At 40.9% G+C, this 20,043-nt stretch overlaps 1 protein-coding gene across 1 annotated transcript; it reads right to left on the bottom strand.

Annotated features, from left to right (window-relative positions):
- Nucleotides 1-8,535: 8,535 nt before the first annotated feature.
- Nucleotides 8,536-19,598, bottom strand: LOC133970982 (eukaryotic translation initiation factor 4 gamma 3-like). The gene is made up of 21 exons (XM_062408149.1): nucleotides 19,497-19,598; nucleotides 18,862-18,969; nucleotides 18,357-18,554; nucleotides 17,753-17,905; nucleotides 17,435-17,665; nucleotides 16,982-17,053; nucleotides 16,539-16,677; nucleotides 16,086-16,204; nucleotides 15,544-15,591; nucleotides 15,050-15,247; nucleotides 14,486-14,638; nucleotides 14,171-14,401; nucleotides 12,996-13,100; nucleotides 12,597-12,735; nucleotides 12,191-12,309; nucleotides 11,000-11,090; nucleotides 10,527-10,608; nucleotides 10,073-10,226; nucleotides 9,510-9,612; nucleotides 9,267-9,392; nucleotides 8,536-8,729 (listed from the first exon to the last, which is right to left on the bottom strand). Exons 1-21 carry the CDS (start codon nucleotides 19,596-19,598, stop codon nucleotides 8,548-8,550), a joined length of 2,853 nt encoding a protein of 950 aa, XP_062264133.1. The 3' UTR covers nucleotides 8,536-8,547.
- Nucleotides 19,599-20,043: the final 445 nt, after the last annotated feature.

Genomic DNA, 20,043 nt, shown 5'->3' on the forward strand with positions numbered 1-20,043 from the left:
ATGCATAAAAACTATAAAGACACGCAACAACTGACAGATAAAAATCACAAAGATGAAATACAACTAAAAACAGACAGACACAAAAATATATTTATTCAAAATGATTAAAGAGACACAAAACAAAGAAGACCAAAAGAGACAATGAGACAAAATGATGCAGAAAAGTCAGAAAAGTGTTCATAAAAAGGGACAAACAACCACAGAAATGAAAACAACCCAAAAAAAGATAACACACACATCAACTGCGGAATGACGAAAACAATCCCAAACAGACCGACACAAAATTATACAGATTCCAAATAATTGAAGACACAAAAAACAAGAAACTAAATGATGTAAATCCAATGCAAGGATGCAAGATTCCCTGAAAAAGAGACGAAACAAACACAAACCACACACCTGCAGAGTTTGTGAATGACAACAGTACCAGTAGATTAAATCATCAAATGCAGATCAAGTGTAAGTTTTGTTTTATCAATATTGGCATGGTCGATTAATAATCAGGCTGGTTTAAAATCAGTTAAATAAAAAAAAAAATTAGATTGAAAGAAACTATGAAATAAGTTGAAATTATGGTACATTTAAGAGTTGTCACAGTTGATCGAACATCATTCAAAGAGCTAAACTATGGTAGAAATAAAGTGGCGATTGTGAAATAAGCAAGACGACATTTAGCTCTTCACAAGGAGGCAAACAAGATTTATTTTCCAAGATGTAAACAACGTCTGTCAATCTTGAAAATGCAGAATGCTCTTGTTTCATGTAATGTCGTGTGTGTGCTGTTGTCTTAGAGACAGGAAATAGTGTTGTTTGTTTTGGTTCCACCGGGACATCAGGCTCCTCAAAGCTTTGGCTCAGTTCATTAAAAATATAATCTGAAATTTGGTCAGGAATTGACAGCGACTTCTCATTTTAAAATTTATCAAACTGGAGATTTTAAATCAGGATATCAGCTTGTCAGCATGAAGAACATTTTCATCCCAAAAAATACAGATAAAATCAAGTTAGCTCTATATGGTCACATAATTATGCCCCAGTAAACTCACAATGCCCCTGGAAGCTGTAACACCACTGAGGTGTGTTTTTAACTCGACTGCAGTGAGCAGTGTCTGCCTCCAAAACGTAGCCGAAAGGTGAATTACATAACCAACCAAAGATTGGACTAAATCTTATTTAACATTAAATTAAAACCTTCCTTTTTATGCAGCGTTTTTACAGACTGATAAGAAAGTGAAATTCATTTTCACAATGTCAGTCCAACAAAACAAACCCAGTCTGCTTCAGTGGGAAGGATCCAAAGAGAAAAGAAAAGCAGCCGAGTGCAGCCGAGCTGGAGAGCGAATCATCGAGTCACCCTGCATGTTCAGCATAGCAATTACAGCCGAGCGCTGCTCTCACTGATCTCAGTGTTTCTCCCACCAACATGTTTACATATTCATCACAAGCAAAGAAGCAGAGCAGAGAGTTGGGTTCTGCGCATGAGAAATGGAGGATGGAGAGGATAAGGTCACTCCATGTTACCACTGCTGTTCTTTTCAGTTTTTCATAAAAAACTAATTCAGGTGTGAGAACAAAGCCTGAAGTGAGAGCTGAAAGGAGTTTCATCTTGTTGATTGACTCGAGGAAAAAGTTTTTCAGTAGCAGCATGAGCTCTGTTGGTCGAGGCTGAAAAACCTCCAGAATGATTTGATGGATTGCGATGAAAGTTTCTGCCGACGTGCATGTTTCACAGAGGACAAATCCTTTTGGGATCATTAGACCTTTCTTCCAGCGCCACCATGAGCGCAAACTTCTGGATGGATTGCCATGAATATTGGTTTGTTTTACGCCATGTCCCCTTAAGGTTAAACAATTAACTTTGACGACATATTTCTAATTTGCAACAACTAGGTCAAACGTTCTGCTGCTACTAGGTCAAACTCCAGGGCAGCTTCCATTGGAGGTGTACCAGGTTGACTATAGAACTCAATGGGAGGACTTCATATCAGACCTGGACATACCTGGGAATCCTCCAGGAAGAGCTGGAAAAAATTTGCTATGAATAGTATGAATAAATAAATGGATGGATGGATGCAACCTTCATTCATGCAATTCTCAATAACCTTATGCAGTAGCTGGGTTTCTCACAAGCAAAAATCCATCTTGCCTGACTCTGAGGTATTATTTTCGGTGTAGATGGTATTTAGAACCCTAGACTGAAGAATAAAGACGAATGACACCTCTCCACTTCCTCTCGTTCTACAAATATTAAGCCTAAATATCCCGGATACAGATGCCGCCATCTTGCAAATTTAAAATAATTTGGAGCCAGAGTCTGAATGGTCGTGATCATGGAGAGGAGCTACGTTATTGAACAGCATCAAAATATTGAATTAAAACTAAACGTATCAGAAACATGAACAGTTAAAACAAACAGCATTATAAAAATTACCTACAATACAGAAACCATCTTTAAGATAAATGTATTAACCAGGTACTTTGATATTTTTTTGTTTGGTCCATGTCCCATTTGTTAACATGGAGGAGGCGCTGCAGCCATTCACTTTTAGGAAGCTGTACCAGCAGCACTTTCAGCTTTGCCAACTTTTTACGACCTGTGCAGCAGAAGGATTCTGAGACGATTTGTGAGCTTACAAACATGGTTCACAGTTTTATCGACAGCGTGTACTTAATGTTCCCCACTCACTCATATTTCTGTATTCCAAGCTCTAAGACGATTTTGTTTTTTAAATATTATGCAACAAGACGGAGCTCAGAGAAAAACCTGCAGGTTAATTTGCATGTGTGTCTCGTGTCAGTTTCAGCAGCAGCGTTTATGCACCCAACCTCATGCAAAAGCAGCAAGGCTGTGCTGCAGAGATAGGGGAGGATTGTGATCGCAGGAGCCTGTCTGTCCCAGAAGCAGAGATAAGTCTGCAGCCGGAGCGAGGGATGGCGAAGGCAAAGAACAGAATATAAGTGAGATAAGGAGAATGGCGAATGGAGGCGAACAATAAAAGAAGGAAGAGGGCAATAAAAGAGGAGCAGGAGAGAGGCTCCAGGTGCAGCTGCAGGCATAAACATGACGTTATGGGAGTGTGTTCCCTTTTTCACAGCAGAATAAACCCAGATAGCCATTTTGACGTCAGAACTGGGAATGAATCACAGCCCTGAGAGTGGCCTTGTATCAACAACACAGAGCAACTGTGTCATCCACAGTAGCAACTCTGAGGCTACGCATCAGTGTGGTCCCCATCTTTTGGTCCACTCACAATCAGACGTGGAAGTGGGTGATAAATGGGCCCGCTGTTGATGGCCAATTTCTTTTCCTTAGCCTTTTTAAAGCCATTATAAAAACTCAATATCCTCTCTCTCTTTCATTAGCCCATGTTGTAATTGCTCCTTGTGCAATGATCTTGTGTTCATGATAAGCTTTTCTTTATTCATCCGATAGGAAACATTTCAAACAGATTTGGAAAGAGCGCAGTCCTAGTTCTTTCCTGTTTCTCATTAATGTCACAAAATGTGGTTGAAAAAAGGAGAAGTTAAACGGCAGAAATGAGGAGGAAACAGATTGGCTTCACTGTGATACATTAACCAATGGTTCTGTCAGACAACTCACGTTCGATCATGTAATATATTTATTACAACAGATTTAGTGTTTGGCGTCTAGGCTCCAACTTAATCACTCCCCCATATGATTACACAGGAATGATGGGAGTGATGAGCAAATACTTGTAAACCCCTGTTGGAGCCTACAGGTGGATGCTGGGGTGGTGGAGGGACTGAAGCAACAGGTAGCAATACTGCAGCAGCAGTGCGAGCCAGAGGGGTTGATGGGAAATGTCTCTCTGGTTAAATAAACCACCTGATAAGGTGGGTGTGTATTATAGATGGTTGTGGAGATTGAGGTATGTAACATCATGTAGGTCATATGATGTATGTAACATGATGTAAGAATAGACTGGCGACTTTCACATGTAAGTTCTCTTTTTCTGTATAATGGTGTGTATAATGGAAGCCACAAATGTGATGCTCCAGATACTCAACTAGCTCAAAGGAAGACCAGTTTTATAGCTTCTCTCACCAGCTAAACAGTTTTCAGCTGTGCTAACCAGTGTTGTGCAAGTTCACACCTCTCATGAACTAGTTCAAAGTTCAGTTCAAACAAGTTAACATGAATAGTTCACGTTCATAGTTCACCATTTAAATTCTGAACTAGTTCATAGTTCAGCTCATTTCATAGTTTTAAGGTGGAAGCTGAGAATGAAAGACTTAACTTGTTAAAGAAAACCTTATCCATCACTACCCCTTGCTTTTACTGTCGGAATCTTTATCATAGTGTGTAAAAATCCCTCAGATAATAATAAGGTGCATCGGATCTCGGATGTAGTTGCTGAGTCTGCGTCTCTGCTTTCTTCTGCCATCTGTATATGAGACCGAGAGCTGTTGTGTTGCATGTATGGCCTGCCCCTTTAAGGAAAGTTTGTAGTGTGTGACGTAGTGCACCAGGGTTTTGTGGGAAAATACGCTGAAAGTGTGTTTATAAGGAGAAGTGACGGGCCACCTAGAGGTGATGCGAGTCTTGCTCCTGCTGTATATCCGAGAAATTAAGCGGCCGCATTCCAAGTAAAGAAACATCTCCTCCTCCTTATTCACGGAGCGGTCCGGACGGCTGGTTACCGTACAGGCGGTAACCAGCCGGCTCCTGGTACAGGCGACAGAGGAGACTGATCTCTCATGGACGTGACACATGCAATGAAAAACAATACATTAACTTCACACCATCATCCTCTAACCCCGGGGACTCACTGGAGGTAGAAGCGCTGCGAAAAGCGGTCGGCGTCCTTTCCTCGCCCATATTAAATACTCGGGCTGTTCGCACCGGCAGCATAGTGCAGGAAGAACCAGGAAGCGCCGCGACCACACACGCAGGCACATTATCTCCTGTGGGGTGGCGGCTACAGGCTTGCGTAGGTCAGTCACCTGTGAAGACCAGCATCATTTACCCCTGAACCAGCGCAGAGAATAAATGATGATGAAATTAATATAAAAAATTTAAATATAAAATGAAATTTAATTAAATGAAATATACATTTTTTCAAATTAAAAGAAATAGGGGGGAAAAAAAAAAGAAAAAAAAAATGCGCGCGCAGATCCTGCGCAGAAGCCCATTGCGCACATTCTGCGCAGAAGTCCATTGCGCAGGAATTGCGTGCGCAGTTTTTTTTTTTTTGTTTTTTTTAATTAATTTTTTCCCCCTGTTTTTATATTTAATTAATTTAAATTAACATAGTGTAAGATGTTTTAATAGAAGTCCTGCCAACATGAAGAGTTTAACATATTGCCAGCTTGAAAATGGGAGGGAGTGGGATTCGAACCCAGGTCACTTTTTCTGGAGATCGACCCCTTTACCGACTACACCACATCAGCTGATGGCTCCCCCACGGAACTAAGCGGACAAAGACGATGGACAAATCATCGTGTGTGTGTTGGTGTCATTTTCTGCTGCTTTTGATAAACACTTCAGAGAAAATATTTTCTAATTTACTACATATATTTGACAGCCTTACTTAAAAGTTACTTTTATATTTTGGCTTTTAGATACTGGATGAAACCTATTGTTAGAGAATAACCCAATGGGGGGGGGGAGGATATTTTTTGAGAGAAGATTCCAGACTCATTCACTATACGGCTCAACAGATCTCTGATCCATGAAGCTTCCTTCTACCAAGTTGTGTGGTTCGGAGCCGAGACACTGGCCAGAGAAGAAAACACTTGGAATACGTTGCTTGTTTGGTCTGTGTATGTGTGCAATGAGTGATGGGTAACGTAGTGCGAAGTCGAGCTAGTTGGTTTCGGTTAGGCTAAATCGCGGACATTTTACGGGCACTGAGCAACGACATGGTGAAAGCATTCGATTTAGACAGCGTCTCTCCTGAGGAGAAAGTATTGAAATGTCCAGAGGGTCAGTGAACAGGTAGGGGTGGGGCACGTGATAGTTCTAGGCCAATGGCTATAGGGTGTTGTGGGATGCCAGGCTCTCATTGGCTGATGAGTTGGCGTATCAAGGGGGAATGAGGAAGGGGAGTGAAGAATACAGTGGTGGATGATAGGAGTGTCGGAGTTACGAACAAGAAGTGTGTCGTGTTTGCTGGACTTTAATAAAGTTACACATAAAGATAGATTTCCTGTTAGACAACGAGGACACTACAATATGAACGTGTTCACCGTTCAAATTCATTATTTGGCATTTAGTTGCGTTCAGTTCACTGTTCTCATAAAAGTGAACGTGTTCAATGAGCGCGTTATTTTGCGTTCGTTCATGCACAACACTGGTGGTAACATAATTGCACAAGGGTTTTCAAAGGTTTTCTAATCATCCATTAGTCTTCTAAGGCGATTAGCAAACACAATGTACCATTAGAACACTGGAGTGATACTTGCTGGAAATGGGCCTCTATACACCTATGTAGATATTTCATTAAAAACCAGTTGTTTCCACCTAGAATAGTCATTTACCACATTAAGAATGTATAGAGTGTATTTCTGATTACTTAAATGTTATCTTCATTGAAAAAACTGTGCTTTTCTTTGAAAAACAAGGACATTTCTAAGTGACCCCGAACCTTTGAACGGTAGTGTATACCAGATAATAATTGATGATATCTCAAATAATTGTCAGTTATCAGGGGACGTTATTTTAGTAGTTATAGATCCGCTGGTGTGAGTTTAATGTTTAAAGTTCGAGTGGTTATTAAAGCGGTTATTCAAAGAAGTTTGTTGTTGATTGTCATCTTAGTGCTTTTACACGCCTGTAAAATGTGAGCAAGATTTATATAGTAAAACAAGTTAATTAAAAATAAATTAGTTTGGGCGTTTCTTAAGTAGTTCCTTCACACCCTCAGAAGACTCTCACCTCCGTACATCACCAATGTCTGTTTGTCTGTCTGTGTGTGTGTGGTGTCATATAATTCAGTATTTCCAATTATTTTAGTATTGCGCCATCTGGTGTGGAAAGCGTGTACCAGTAAAGTGGTGTCAAGTTACAGCTTTACTAGAACACATTCAGTACAGCACATTTATCACCAATAGGTGGCAGCATTGTTCTGACTATACCATGTCTACAATTTAAGTAAAGTCCAGTATTAGGACGTCTAAAAAGGACAAATATCTTCTCTTGACCATGATTAATACGGATCATTAGTTAACAATGTTATCATATGATGATTATATTACAAATACATGAAGTATAGTTAGGTACAATAATAACTGTGGATGCAGTCAGATGTGATTCATGCAACATGGGAAATAAAGTGGAACAAACATCTGTTAACCCCTGTCTAATGATGACACAACAAAACAACTTCTTCTGATCAGAAGTGGTAGACACCCGTTTTGTATCTGTAAACATAAGTCACTTGTTTAAAAAAAAACAAAAAAACTCTTAAGAACACACACACACACACACACAAACACTGAACAGAGAACTCATATCCTGAAACATGAGCATTTAACTTTCACTGAGGAAAAGCAACAGTGATGATGTAATGATAGGAGAGGCGTTGGACTAGTGACAGAAAGTTGGACTGTGGGCAGAAAATCCAACGGGGGTCTCTGGTTCGAATCCACGGAGTGACAACAAAAACAACATACCTGGACGGACAACACCTGGAGAACACCTGGATCTGTTCCACACTGTCAAAGTGCCTAACCCACCCCACTGTCTTAGTGCCTCTGACCTTACTCCCCTAAAACCTGCTCCCCGGGACGCCGTGCATGGCTGTCCACTGCTCTGTGTCTCCTCCTGTGAACACCAGATGGGTCAAAGCAGAAAACAAATTTCCCCCCTTGCATGTCGTGCATTTGTGTGGGACAATAAATGTATCTTGTATAAAGAATTTGCATATTTCAGCCTTTTGGCACTTTTCTGTCGTATTTAATTGTAAAGTGAATATTTCAGGGTTTTGGGTCTAATCCAAGGATTATTGCTTGGACATTATCTAAATAATTGCCAATAAATGTAATCATCAATTAACCAATACGTCTCCTTGTATCCATGTTGACAGTGGGTGTGTTTTTTTGCAATCTGGTGGTCACGTGACCACATTATGCCTGACATCACTCAAAGAGGTCATAGTTTCATAAACACACAATCTAGATACACACATTCAAAAGATGGTACAAGGAAGAAATATATGAGACGACAAGCTGCTGAGACACTTTCAACGCCACGGTGCTATTTGATTGTAAGGGCTTCGACGAATAACAGACCAAACAAGTGGAACCTGTGTCGTTGATCCTGAGGCGACGGCAGCTCATCACTCAGCTGCTACCCCTGGTCTGATCAGACAGGTCTTATGACGATGCTACGGCAACTTCCAACACAACACAACTGTCGAGTATTTTTAAATCCGTTTTATTGTAAATAAATTAAAGAAGTAGGTGGAAATTCAAAACAAAAATATTATCATTTATCTTAATATTATTGCTTCCACTGTTACAATCAAACTTGAAATGGCAGCTTGTTTCAGAAGTTACGCCATGTTCCCCGGGGGTCTCCCCTCGTCAAATATCCGCCGACTCCTGCTCCGCCTCCCGCAGCCAGGTGAAAAAGGCGGTGACGGACTTTAGGGCCACGTCTTTACCCAGCTGCTCGGCCTGGTCTTTGCTTGTCCCAAACTTGTAGAAGGCGTCCTTGGAGATGACGTCCCCGTCGTAAAAACAATCAAAGAAAATCCGGAGGAGGTCTGAAGAACAAATACATGTCAGTCAACGATTCAGCTTTGACGAAACGGAAATAAATCACATTTTTCTGTGAGGTGAGACCAATTCCTAATATTATCAATTCAATTAATTTGATTTGTATCTAGATAACAAACAAAAAATGTATGGATTAGAAATTACTGTAGACGGCAATGTGTTTTGCAAAATTGATTTGGAGTCGGAGTGATGTTCCTCAAATGAACAAATCAAGTTAATGTCAGTGGAGAACAAATTTGAGATTCAAAGTTTTATCCAATTGTTCCAAATGTCGTTAAAGTGCTTAAAAAATATGAAAATCTATAATTCCATATAACAAGGCGTAGTTCAGCTGCTGATGAGAATCATGTGACAGGAAGCAAGGCCCCAGAAAAGCTCCTTAATGGACCTTGTAGTGAGATTCTTGAGACTGTTACACTGGTTTGATCACAACGGAGAACTAGTTACACAGTTTATTCTTAAGAAACTAAGAAAAAGGATCATGTGTGACTTTCATTTGGAGTGAACTCAGATGCAGAACTTACTTGGAGGATGATCGAGGGTGATGATAAGCGCCTTAAGTTGTTGAAGCGCATGCAGCTGTTGCTCAGTGTCTGAGTTGAGGTACTTCAGTAAAACAGGCAAACTCTTCTGAATGATTGCCGTGTCCACTCGACACTTGGTGTTATCTGCACAGTGAAGCAGGAGGCAGAGTTAATTCATTCGCTCGGCAGACAGTAAATATCGTAATCAGCGGTGCCATTTGAGCAGAGCAGAGGAGTCTCTGCTCCGGCTGGTGGAGAGCTTACCTTTCGCTGCTGCCTCGCACACAGCCGTCATTAACTCCATCAGGAAGGGAGATGAGAAAACCAGAGATTCATCCAGCTTCTCCTGAGAAATAGAGAACAGAGGAGGAGGAGGAGTGAAAACACAGCGTCTGTCAAAGTCACGAGAACCAGCTCAGAAGTGATGACACTAAAGAGCAGTAATCATGAAGCCCTTTTCAGACAGGATCTGAGTACGGCTTTCCCACATGCAAAACCCTGCCGGTGTTCTCTGCACAGACGCATCGATAACAAATCCTCTGCATTATTCAGCCTGGTGCAGCAGGCAGAGGCAGGAAGTGACAAATTAACTCCGATGCAGAAATCACATGATTGTTTACCGACACTGTCATTAGCTCTTATCACCAGAAACTTTACACTTCTTCGTTGCCCGTGGAACCCGTGGAGAAAATTTGATAATGAAATAAAGTGGAGATTTAGAAAATAACCAGACTGATTTCTATGAGTGTGTAATTTGGTTGAGCTTGATTGAATTTAGGGAGACTGTTGGGCTTCAGAGGACGTACGTGCTTTACTGAGTGCTCCTCCGGGGTTGGACTCTGAAGCAGCTCCTGTGAACTGCTTTCCCTGGTTAACGGATCAGGCTGGGACGGCGCATAGATCAGCGGCTTGTCGCAGCGCTTTCCGCGCTTTCCGCGCTTTCTGCGCGTACTGCTACGACTGGTGGGGGATGAATAAACAAAGTGTCAAGAAGGATGTCATTGTAAATGAGAGACTCTGAATATAAAGCTTTTCAACCTCCTACAAATTATTATCACTGACCTAAACAGAAGCAAAACAAAACCCTAATAACAAAGCTGATTTATTTTTAAGTCAATGGATTATAGTTAATCAGAGTTATAAATATCCTTTAGTAGGAGACTAAAAGGATATTCATGATAAATATCAGAATCCCAGAGACGCTCCCCTCATGTTTCAGAGAAACCTAACACCAACAGGATCCTTCAAATCATCTCATACCTTTCCAGAGTTCTCCTGGCGTCGCTGTCTTGGTTTTGTTGCGGAGTGGTGGAGGGTTGAGGTGAGGGACTGGACTGCAAGGCTGAGAAGCAGTTGAGAACCGCAGAGATGAAACGTTAAAAGAGAGAGTCAAAAATAACGATTGTGGGTGATCAGAGTCAAGGTCCAGTCATTAAGAGGAAGATGCCTCACCTTACTCTGTATACAGGATATGCTTTAAGTTACTGTTTCATATCAGGGTTTCATTAAGTTCAATTTAAAACCTTTTTAAGAAAATAATGATGGAAATTCTCTTCAAATGTAATAGATATGAAAGACTATCAGACCCCCAGATTTCTGGTGTGTGACACCCTTCCATCGTTAAGGGTTGTAGTTTGAACTCCAAACAGTTACAAGACTCCTGATCAGCAGGTCATATAGTGTGACCTGCACAGTGATCCGACAGCTATAAAAGTCATGTGGTGTGACCTCACCTGAGTCACTGGCCTTGGCTCCTTCACTGCTAGCCTTCACCAATGCGACTTGAGGCTGGGGGCCAAGCTGGATCTTCTCGTCCACTTGAGGCTGCAGAAAGAGAAGCGATTATGTTCACTTGTCACATTTCCAGCAATAAAAACTACAGATGACAATAGTAGAACATCTGAAAGGAAAAGTCTGAAGGTTTAGACTGAAATCTACAGTTGGTTTTCCACTCTTCTATGTTCTCAAAATGTCCAGCAGAGGAAGCGCTAAGCTTCTTTCCAAAGCACAGTCTGAATTCTGCAATGCCCAATGTTAATCAAGGACAAGTCCCTGCCACATTACTGTCGGCATCTATGCCATACGTTGTATTTTGTAAACATGAAGTGTCCCATCGGCTTAGTGAACAAGTGTGCTCCCTGTTCTACACTGTCACACATGTCAGAGTGCATCCAGCAGGTAGAGATCCCACAAAGTCTGTTTTCCTTCTATTCTGCAGTACCTCATGGATCCTTGTGCCACCTTTGCACTGTCGAACATGTAAACTACAGTAATGCAGATCAGAGCAGGGGGAGTTTGTACAAACAGCCCGGTTGAGACAATTCCAAGATTAATCATAAACACTTATGGGACCCGAGTTATCTAATCCTAACCCTATGTACGGTTTTCCAGCCAGAGAACAGAAACCACGGACGAGGAAGTCTGAGACTAAAATGTAAAAACATTTAAATCTGCTTCATTAAATGTTCAGTACGACCTTGTCACAACATGAAGAACAAACTCACCACTTTATCTTAATTACAAAAATGACGATGTTTGACCGAGTCCTGACTCTGCCTTAGGTTCCAGCTCTAATTCAAATTAACATTTAAAAACTCTCAGATCAAACTATCATTAATCAAAATTTCAGCTCAAGTAATTTAAATGTTTGAAGTCTGTAGCCAATTCTCCAGATTTTACCCGGAGGTCACGTCTGACAACGATTTAGGTTTCCATGGAATACGACCAGTTACCACATAGTAATTGTTTGTCATTGTTTTTGTGATTCCAATGTAGAAATATGAGCAAATCAACTATGAAGGACAGAAAGTAAATAGCAGCTTCACGTGTCCTGTATGCAGTGCATTTGTACAACCCTCACAGTAGAAGGTAAGAAAAGGTAGAATGGTTAGATCTGTGTCGAAGCCTCGGACAGCTCGTCTCACCTTGGTGAACTTGGGAACTGGGATCTCGTGTGGGTCGGTGGTCCTGCTGTTCTTTGTCATGGGCACAGTGTCCCCCGGCTCCTCTCTCTGTACGCACTGATCTCTTTTCTCACTTGGATCTGTGGAGACACACTCACACCAAAAACAAAGACACAAAAAACAGGGAAATACAGGTTGAACATTAGTTAACAGGAAATACAGTGGAGTCAAACAACTGTGCGTTACAAGATGAAATATTATAGCTCAGCTAGCAGATCATAGGGAGTGAGGGGGCTTCCTGTCTGCTGTTGGGCACAACAGCAGAAAGGCTATAGGGACAGGAGGTCTACAGACTGGCTTTTTGAGTCACTATAGCTGTGTCGAATTGATTCTAACTCTTAAAGAGGATTTAGACTGCAGGCCTGACCTGGCTGTCTCTTGGTTTCCTTGGAGAAAAGTTGCTTCTGTACTTTTCTTGGCTCCTCCTGATCTTCAATATTTGCCTTTGTGTGGCTGATATCAATGGTGTTTGGAACCTGGCTGGGTTTTCCGGACACCCAGTTGTGCTGAAGAAAAAAAAAACACATTGACTTAAAACCTGAATCAGACAGATTTCTTTGCTCTTTTTCTTTGACAGATCAGAGAATTAAGGAGCATGTGTGGGTTTTATCACATAGTGCTGGATACATTTTGGCATCATGTTCCTGGTCATCAGACAGATCGGTAAATAAATCTCTGTGGTAAAATCCATCTTACTTTGAAGAGTTTGAATGTTGGACTCTTTACAATTGTGCAAATGAAAGAAAAATCGCGAAGACCCACTCACCAATCTCAGGTCTATTATATCCTGCAACATGACCCGTATACGAGTGCACGTCCTCCCTTCTCTGACGATATTTTCCATCAGGTTAAAATACTGATCCATCCAAGGCTGGGGAGACACAGAGGGAGAGAGATGGTTAATTTGAGACATGAAGTTCACGTTCAGCATGTCTCCATTCAATCTACCAGACAGCAGGTTGCAGATATTGTTATTCTACAGAGTTGACCAATTGTCCAGTTTATCACTTGGAACAGTCCTGACCGCCCGAGATTAAACCAGATCATTTCATCAACAGCAGCATGAAAACCGTAATAGCCAGAAACGAACAGGTGCAATTCACTGTAACTGTCCACCAATAAAGGTTCCGTGCTGAGGAAATTACCACATTAAACAGGATGAAACTCCTTTGAAGGACAAGTTGGGCGATTCATTAGCTCATTCTGTCAGATTTAATTCACAGAAGAATATAGGAAACGTAAAAATGTAGCAGAAATATATTTCAGTAGGAAGCAAATTGGGAAGTTTGGAGTTTATCTAAGTTTCCGTGATGAGAAGGTGTTGTTTGCAGGGTGACTTATATAAGATGAGGATCAAATCACACATCACAGTGCAGCAGAGAGAGAGAGATAGAAAGAGAGAGAGAGAGAGAGAGAAATGCCACCGGATCATTCATGTCTCTCCAAATATCTGAGGACTCCTACTGAGTCCAGCTTGGAGTCATCGAGTGAGGCAGAGCCGAGTGGGGACACTGATGGGATATTCCCGTTACCATATTAAGTTCCTCATAAGCATCTGCTGTGGGATTGAATCACACCGGAATGGAACTTTTCTCTTTTCTGTCTTGGAAACTATGTCCTTGTATATCAGAATCACCTCTTAAATCACTTATTTGACACATGCAGAAGAATAAATCTTGGTAAGATGAAATCAGAGACATGAACTGATCTTTGGCTGCACTGTCAAAAACACTGCTGACAAAAAACACGTCTTCATCCCTCCAAACAACGCATTTCTCTTAATATTTAATTTGGGAAAGGGAAACAGGGCGCACATTATCTTTTAGATTATATTTGAAGCTTTAAATCTGTAGCCTTTTCAATCTGTAGCCCTTCAGACCTTTCTAAGACCGTAATAAAATAAATTTAAAATTTATGTAAAGTTTACTGCCACCAGCTCACCTTGGCCTCCTCTAAGTCAAAGTCCTTGCCGATGGTGCTGAGCAGGCTGCACAGACACTCTAAAGACTCTATGTCGTGGTTATTCAGCAGCTTATCCACGCAGTCAAGCATGTCTGGCGCCGTAAGCATCTTGAGCTTAAAGAGTTCGCTGACGAACTTGATGTTGCCCATGGATCGCCGCCGGATAATGTCCTTGAGTTCCTGCAGCTCTAGCAGAAGTCGGTGACAATCCTTCTAATGGGACGAAGACAACAAACCTCTTGAACAGAGTTGAAACAGAAACTAAGAAACGTTTAGGTAAAGATCCGGTGTCACACTTACCGATGCAGCAGAGTCCAGCTTCTTCTGCTTCATCCTAATTACCACATCATCCGACTTGTCATTCTCAAAGTTCTTCTTGCAACGGCCTATCAGCAGCTTGATAAAGCTCACTGTGCATCCTGGTTGGCTAGTGATGGGAACTTTGAGCTGCACATGAACAGTAAGTGGATAGAATTCAGTAGAGAACATAAGCATTAAAATAAAATAAGTAATGAACTAACCCTGAAAAAAACAGGTTTTCTGCAGGTTTAACATTTGGTTTTATATATCGACAAATTAACATTTTTTCGCAACTGGATTATTTTGATTTTAATGACTAATATATATTTAAGGTTATGTTATCAAATGATGGCAAACACAAAATGTAATCGTTTCTCTAGAACTCTTGTTAATAGAGTCTATAATTATGGAAATACACGTTTAATAAATTGTGTTTTAAAGGATTATTTGTGACTTATTTTCAAACAATAAAACCTCAACATCACACTGTACTAAATTGTGTTGCTCTCTCGTTCCAAAGTTGACACACTTCTCTGCTCAACTAAGTGACCTGCTTACCGTGGCGAGGCAGCTGCACATCTTCCCGTAGGCCACCGATAGTATGGGTTCATTGATGGCTTTCTCAAACACCTGGTCCACGACTCCTTTGAGCCGCTCCTCCGTGTCGATGGTCAAGTTCGTCACCTGCTTCATCAGATGGTTGAACTTCTCAGGCGTCAGCTCGTTCAGGATTCTGCGGACCTTCTTGAACAGGTCCTGATGGGAAGAGGTCATAACAGGAACTTAAACTCTGAGGTCATCAGGCATAAAGCCCAATCTCTCCCCACATTAAAAACTAGTCCTGTTGTAAAGCTACTAGTAATACGGAAATTAAATACTCACGATGATTTTCCTATATTTACAGATTTAAACAACATTTTTACTGGAATTTCCAATACTTTGAAAATCTTCCATCACATAAACCAACATTAATTATCAGAAATATCTGTATATGTAATTTCTATATATGCCCACTGCTTTGTGGAGTACAGGTTGTGTATATTTGGTCGTACCTGTGTTCCTTGGGACTCTGGATCGGCTGGGAGACGGAACGTTACCTCCTGGGGGAAAACATTTAGATCTGTTTCATTAAATGTTCAATATGAACTTTTCACAACATGAAGAACAAACTCACCACTTTATCTTAGTTACAAAACTGGCGATGTTTGACCGAGTCCTTACTCTGCCTTAGGTTCCAGCTTTAACTCAAATTAACATTTAAAAACTCTCAGATCAAACTATCATTAATCAAAATTTCAGCTCAAGTAATTTAAATGTTTGAAGTCTGTAGCCAATTCTCCAGATTTTACCCGGAGGTCACGTCTGACAACGATTTAGGTTTCCATGGAATACGACCAGTTACCACATGGTAATTGTTTGTCATTGTTTTTGTGATTCCAATGTAGAAATATGAGCAAATCAACTATGAAGGACAGAAAGTAAATAGCAGCTTCACGTTTCCTGTATGCAGTGCATTTGTACAACCCTCACAGTAGAAGGTAAGAAAAGGTAGAATGGTAAGATCTGTGTCGAAGCCTCGGACAGCTCGTCTCACCTTGGAGAACTTGGGAACTGGGATCTTGTGTGGGTCGGTGGTCCTGCTGTTCTTTGTCATGGGCACAGTGTCCCCCGGCTCCTCTCTCTGTACACGCTGATCTCTTTGCTCGCGTGGATCTGTGGAGACACAGTCACACCAAAAACAAAGAAACACAAAACAGGGAAATACAGGTTTAAGATTAGTTAACAGGAAATACAGTGGAGTCAAACAACTATGAAAGTGGCAGACAGAGTGACATTTCTGACTGTGTCTGTGGCATGCTGCGTTACAAGATGAAATATTATAGCTCAGCTAGCAGATCATAGGGAGTGAGGGGGCTTCCTGTCTGCTGTTGGGCACAGCAGCAGAAAGGCTATAGGGACAGGAGGTCTACAGACTGGCTTCTTGAGTCACTATAGCTGTGTCGATGTGATTCTAACTCTTAAAGAGGATTTAGACTGCAGGCCTGACCTGGCTGTCTCTTGGTTTCCTTGGAGAACAGTTGCTTCTGTACTTTTCTTGGCTCCTCCTGATCTTCAATCTTTGCCTCTGTGTGGATGTGATCAATGGTGTTTGGAAGCTGGCTGGGTTTTCTGGACACCCAGTTGTGCTGAAAATTTTTTTTTTTTCACAGAATCACAATGACTTCAAACCTGAATCAGACAGATATCTCTGCTGATTATCTTTGACAGATCAGAGAATTGAGGAGCATGTGTGGGTTTTATCACAAAGTGCTAGATACACTTTGGTAATATATTCCTGGTCATCAGACAGATCGGTAAATAAATCTCTGTGGTAAAATCCATCTTACTTTGAAGAGTTTGAATGTTGGACTCTTTACAATTGTGCAAATGAAAGAAAAATCGTGAAGACCAACTCACCAATCTCAGGTCTATTATATCCTGCAACATGACCCGTATACGAGTGCACGTCTTCCCCTCTCTGACGATGTTTTCCATCTGGTTAAAATACTGATCCATCTGACGCTGGTGAGACACAGAGGGAGAGAGATGGTTAATTTGAGACATGAAGTCACGTTCAGCATGTCTCCATTCAATCTACCCGACAGCAGGTTACAGATATTGTTATTCTACAGAGTTGACCAATTGTCAAGTGATCTTCGGCTGATCTTCGGCTGCACTGTCAAAAACACTCCCGACAAAAGTTCACATCACATCTTCATCCCTCCAAACAACGCATTTCGCTTACTATTTAATTTTGAAAGGGAAACCAGCCACATATTATCTTGTAGATTATATTCAAAGCTTTCAATCTGTAGCCTTTTCAATCTTTAGCCCTTCAGACCTTTCTAAGACCGTAATAAAATAAATTTAAGATTTATGTAAAGTTTACTGCCACCAGCTCACCTTGGCCACCACTAAGTCAAAGTCCTTGCCGATGGTGCTGAGCAGGCTGCACAAACACTCTAAAGACTCTTCGTCGTGGTTATTCAGCAGCTTGTCCACGCAGTCATTCATGGCGGACGCCGTTAGCATCTTGAGCTTAAAGAGATCGCCGATGAACTTGATGTTGCCCATGGAACGCCGCCGGATAATGTCCTTGAGTTCCTGCAGCTCTAGCAGAAGTCGGTGACGATCCTTCTAATGGGAACAAGACAACAAACCTCTTGAACAGAGTTGAAACAGAAATAAAAAAAAAACTTTTCGGTAACGATCCGGTGTCACACTTACCGATGCAGCAGAGTCCAGCTTCTTCTGCTTCATCCTAATAACCACATCATCCGACTTGTCATTCTCAAACTCCTTCTTGCAACGGCCTAGCAGCAGCTTGATAAAGCTCACTGTGCATCCTGGTTGGCCAGTCTTGGGAACTTTGAGCTGCACATGAACAGTAAGTGGATTGAATTCAGTAGAGAACATAAGCATTAAAATAAAAAAGTAATAAACTAACCCTGAAAAAACAGGAGTTTTCTGCAGGTTTAACATTTGTTTTTATATATCGACAAATTAACATTTTCGCATCTGGATTATTTTGATTTTAATGACTAATATATTTATCTTATCGAATGATGGCACACAGAAAATGTAATCGTTTCTCTAGAACTCTTGTTAATAGAGTCTATAATTAAGGATATGCACGTTTAATAAATTGTGTTTTAAAGGATTATTTATGACTGATTTTCAAACTCCCAAATAAACAGTGTGTCGTCTGGTGTAGACTCTAGAGGCATCAAAACAATAAGACCTCAACATCACACTGTACTGAATTGTGTTGCTCTCTCGTTCCAAAGTTGACACACTTCTCTGCTCAACTAAGTGACCTGCTTACCGTGGCGAGGCAGCTGCACATCTTCCCGTAGGCCACCGATAAGCTGGGTTCATTGATGGCTTTCTCAAACACCTGGTCCACGACTCCTTTGAGCCGCTCCTCCGTGTCGATGGTCAAGTTCGTCACCTGCTTCATCAGATGGTTGAACTTCTCAGGCGTCAGCTCGTTAAGGATACGGCGGACCTTCTTGAACAGGTCCTGAGGGGAAGAGGTCATAACAGGAACTTAAACTCTGAGGTCATCAGGCATAAAGACCAATCTCTCACCACATGAAAAACTAGCTCGTTGTAAAGTTACTAGTAATACGGAAATGAAATACTCACAAGGATTTTCCAATATTTACAGATTTAAACAACATTTTTACTGGAATTTCCAATACTTTGAAATCTTTCATCACGTATACCAACATTAATTATCAGAAATATCTGTATATGTGTATAGTGGCCATATATTCTATATATGCCCACTGCTTTGTGGATTACAGTTTGTGTATATTTGGTCGTACTTGTGTTCCTTGGGACTCTGGATCTGCTGGGTAGCGGAACGTTACCTCCTTGTGGATGTGATAAATGGTGTTTGGAACCTGGTTGGGTTTTCTGGACACATAGTTGCGCTGAAGAAAAAAAAAATGTACAGAATTACAATGACTTCAAACCTGAATCAGACAAATATCTTTGCTGATTATCTTTGACAGATCAGAGAATTAAGGAGCATGTGTGGGTTTTATCACACAGTGCTAGATACATTTTGGAATCATGTTCCTGGTCATCAAACAGATCGGTGAAATAAATCTATGTGGTAAAATCCATCTTACTTTGAAGAATTTAAATGTTGGACTGTTTACATGATGGGAAGAGGTCATAACAGGAACTTAAACTCTGAGGTCATCAAGCACAAACACCAATCTCTCACTCCACAGAAAACTAGTCCTGTTGCAACGCTACTAGTAATATGGAGATTAAATACTCACAATGATTTTCCTATATTTACAGATTTAAACAACATTTTTACTGGAATTTCCAATACTTTGAAAACCTTCCATCACGTAGACTAACATTATTTATCAGAAAAGTCTGTATATGTAATTTCTATATATGCCCACTGCTTTGTGGATTACAGTTTATGTATATTTGGTCGTACCCTTGTTCCTTGTTCCGCTCGGAGGCTTTCCCTATTCCTGCCTGGTTTCCGGGCATTCTTTGATCTCTTAAGATGAACGTCGTCTCGCACAGACAGGCTCATGATGTTCTTCCTGGGTAGTGGTTGTACGACTCAAGGTTTATAAGTAATTAATATAATTTGGCCAAAATAACAAATATAATATTTTCTGAGTTTTTCTGTGTTGAATTAACTGTCAGAAGAAACTCAAATCCTCAAATTGTGTCAGATCACTGTACTCTAACTGAAACAGTAGCTAGAAAGTAAGGGGAGAATGTCTGTTTGTGAGTTACTGACTGGAACACTTCATCCTCCCACCTTTAATGTTAGATAGTTTAAATGCTAAAATCTGCCTTTAAGTTTAAATCTGCCTCTAAACTTAAAGAGAAGAGTACTTTGTTACACAACAAAGGACAAAGAAATTATAGGATCACTCAGGGGCTAAAATCTACCTTCAAACTCAAGGCCCGCGGGCCAAATCCGGCCCTTGATTGAATTATCTTTGGCCCAGTTGAATACTTGCAGTCTA

The sequence above is a fragment of the Platichthys flesus genome, chromosome 16 (assembly GCF_949316205.1).
Source record: "Platichthys flesus chromosome 16, fPlaFle2.1, whole genome shotgun sequence".
Taxonomy (NCBI): domain Eukaryota; kingdom Metazoa; phylum Chordata; class Actinopteri; order Pleuronectiformes; family Pleuronectidae; genus Platichthys; species Platichthys flesus.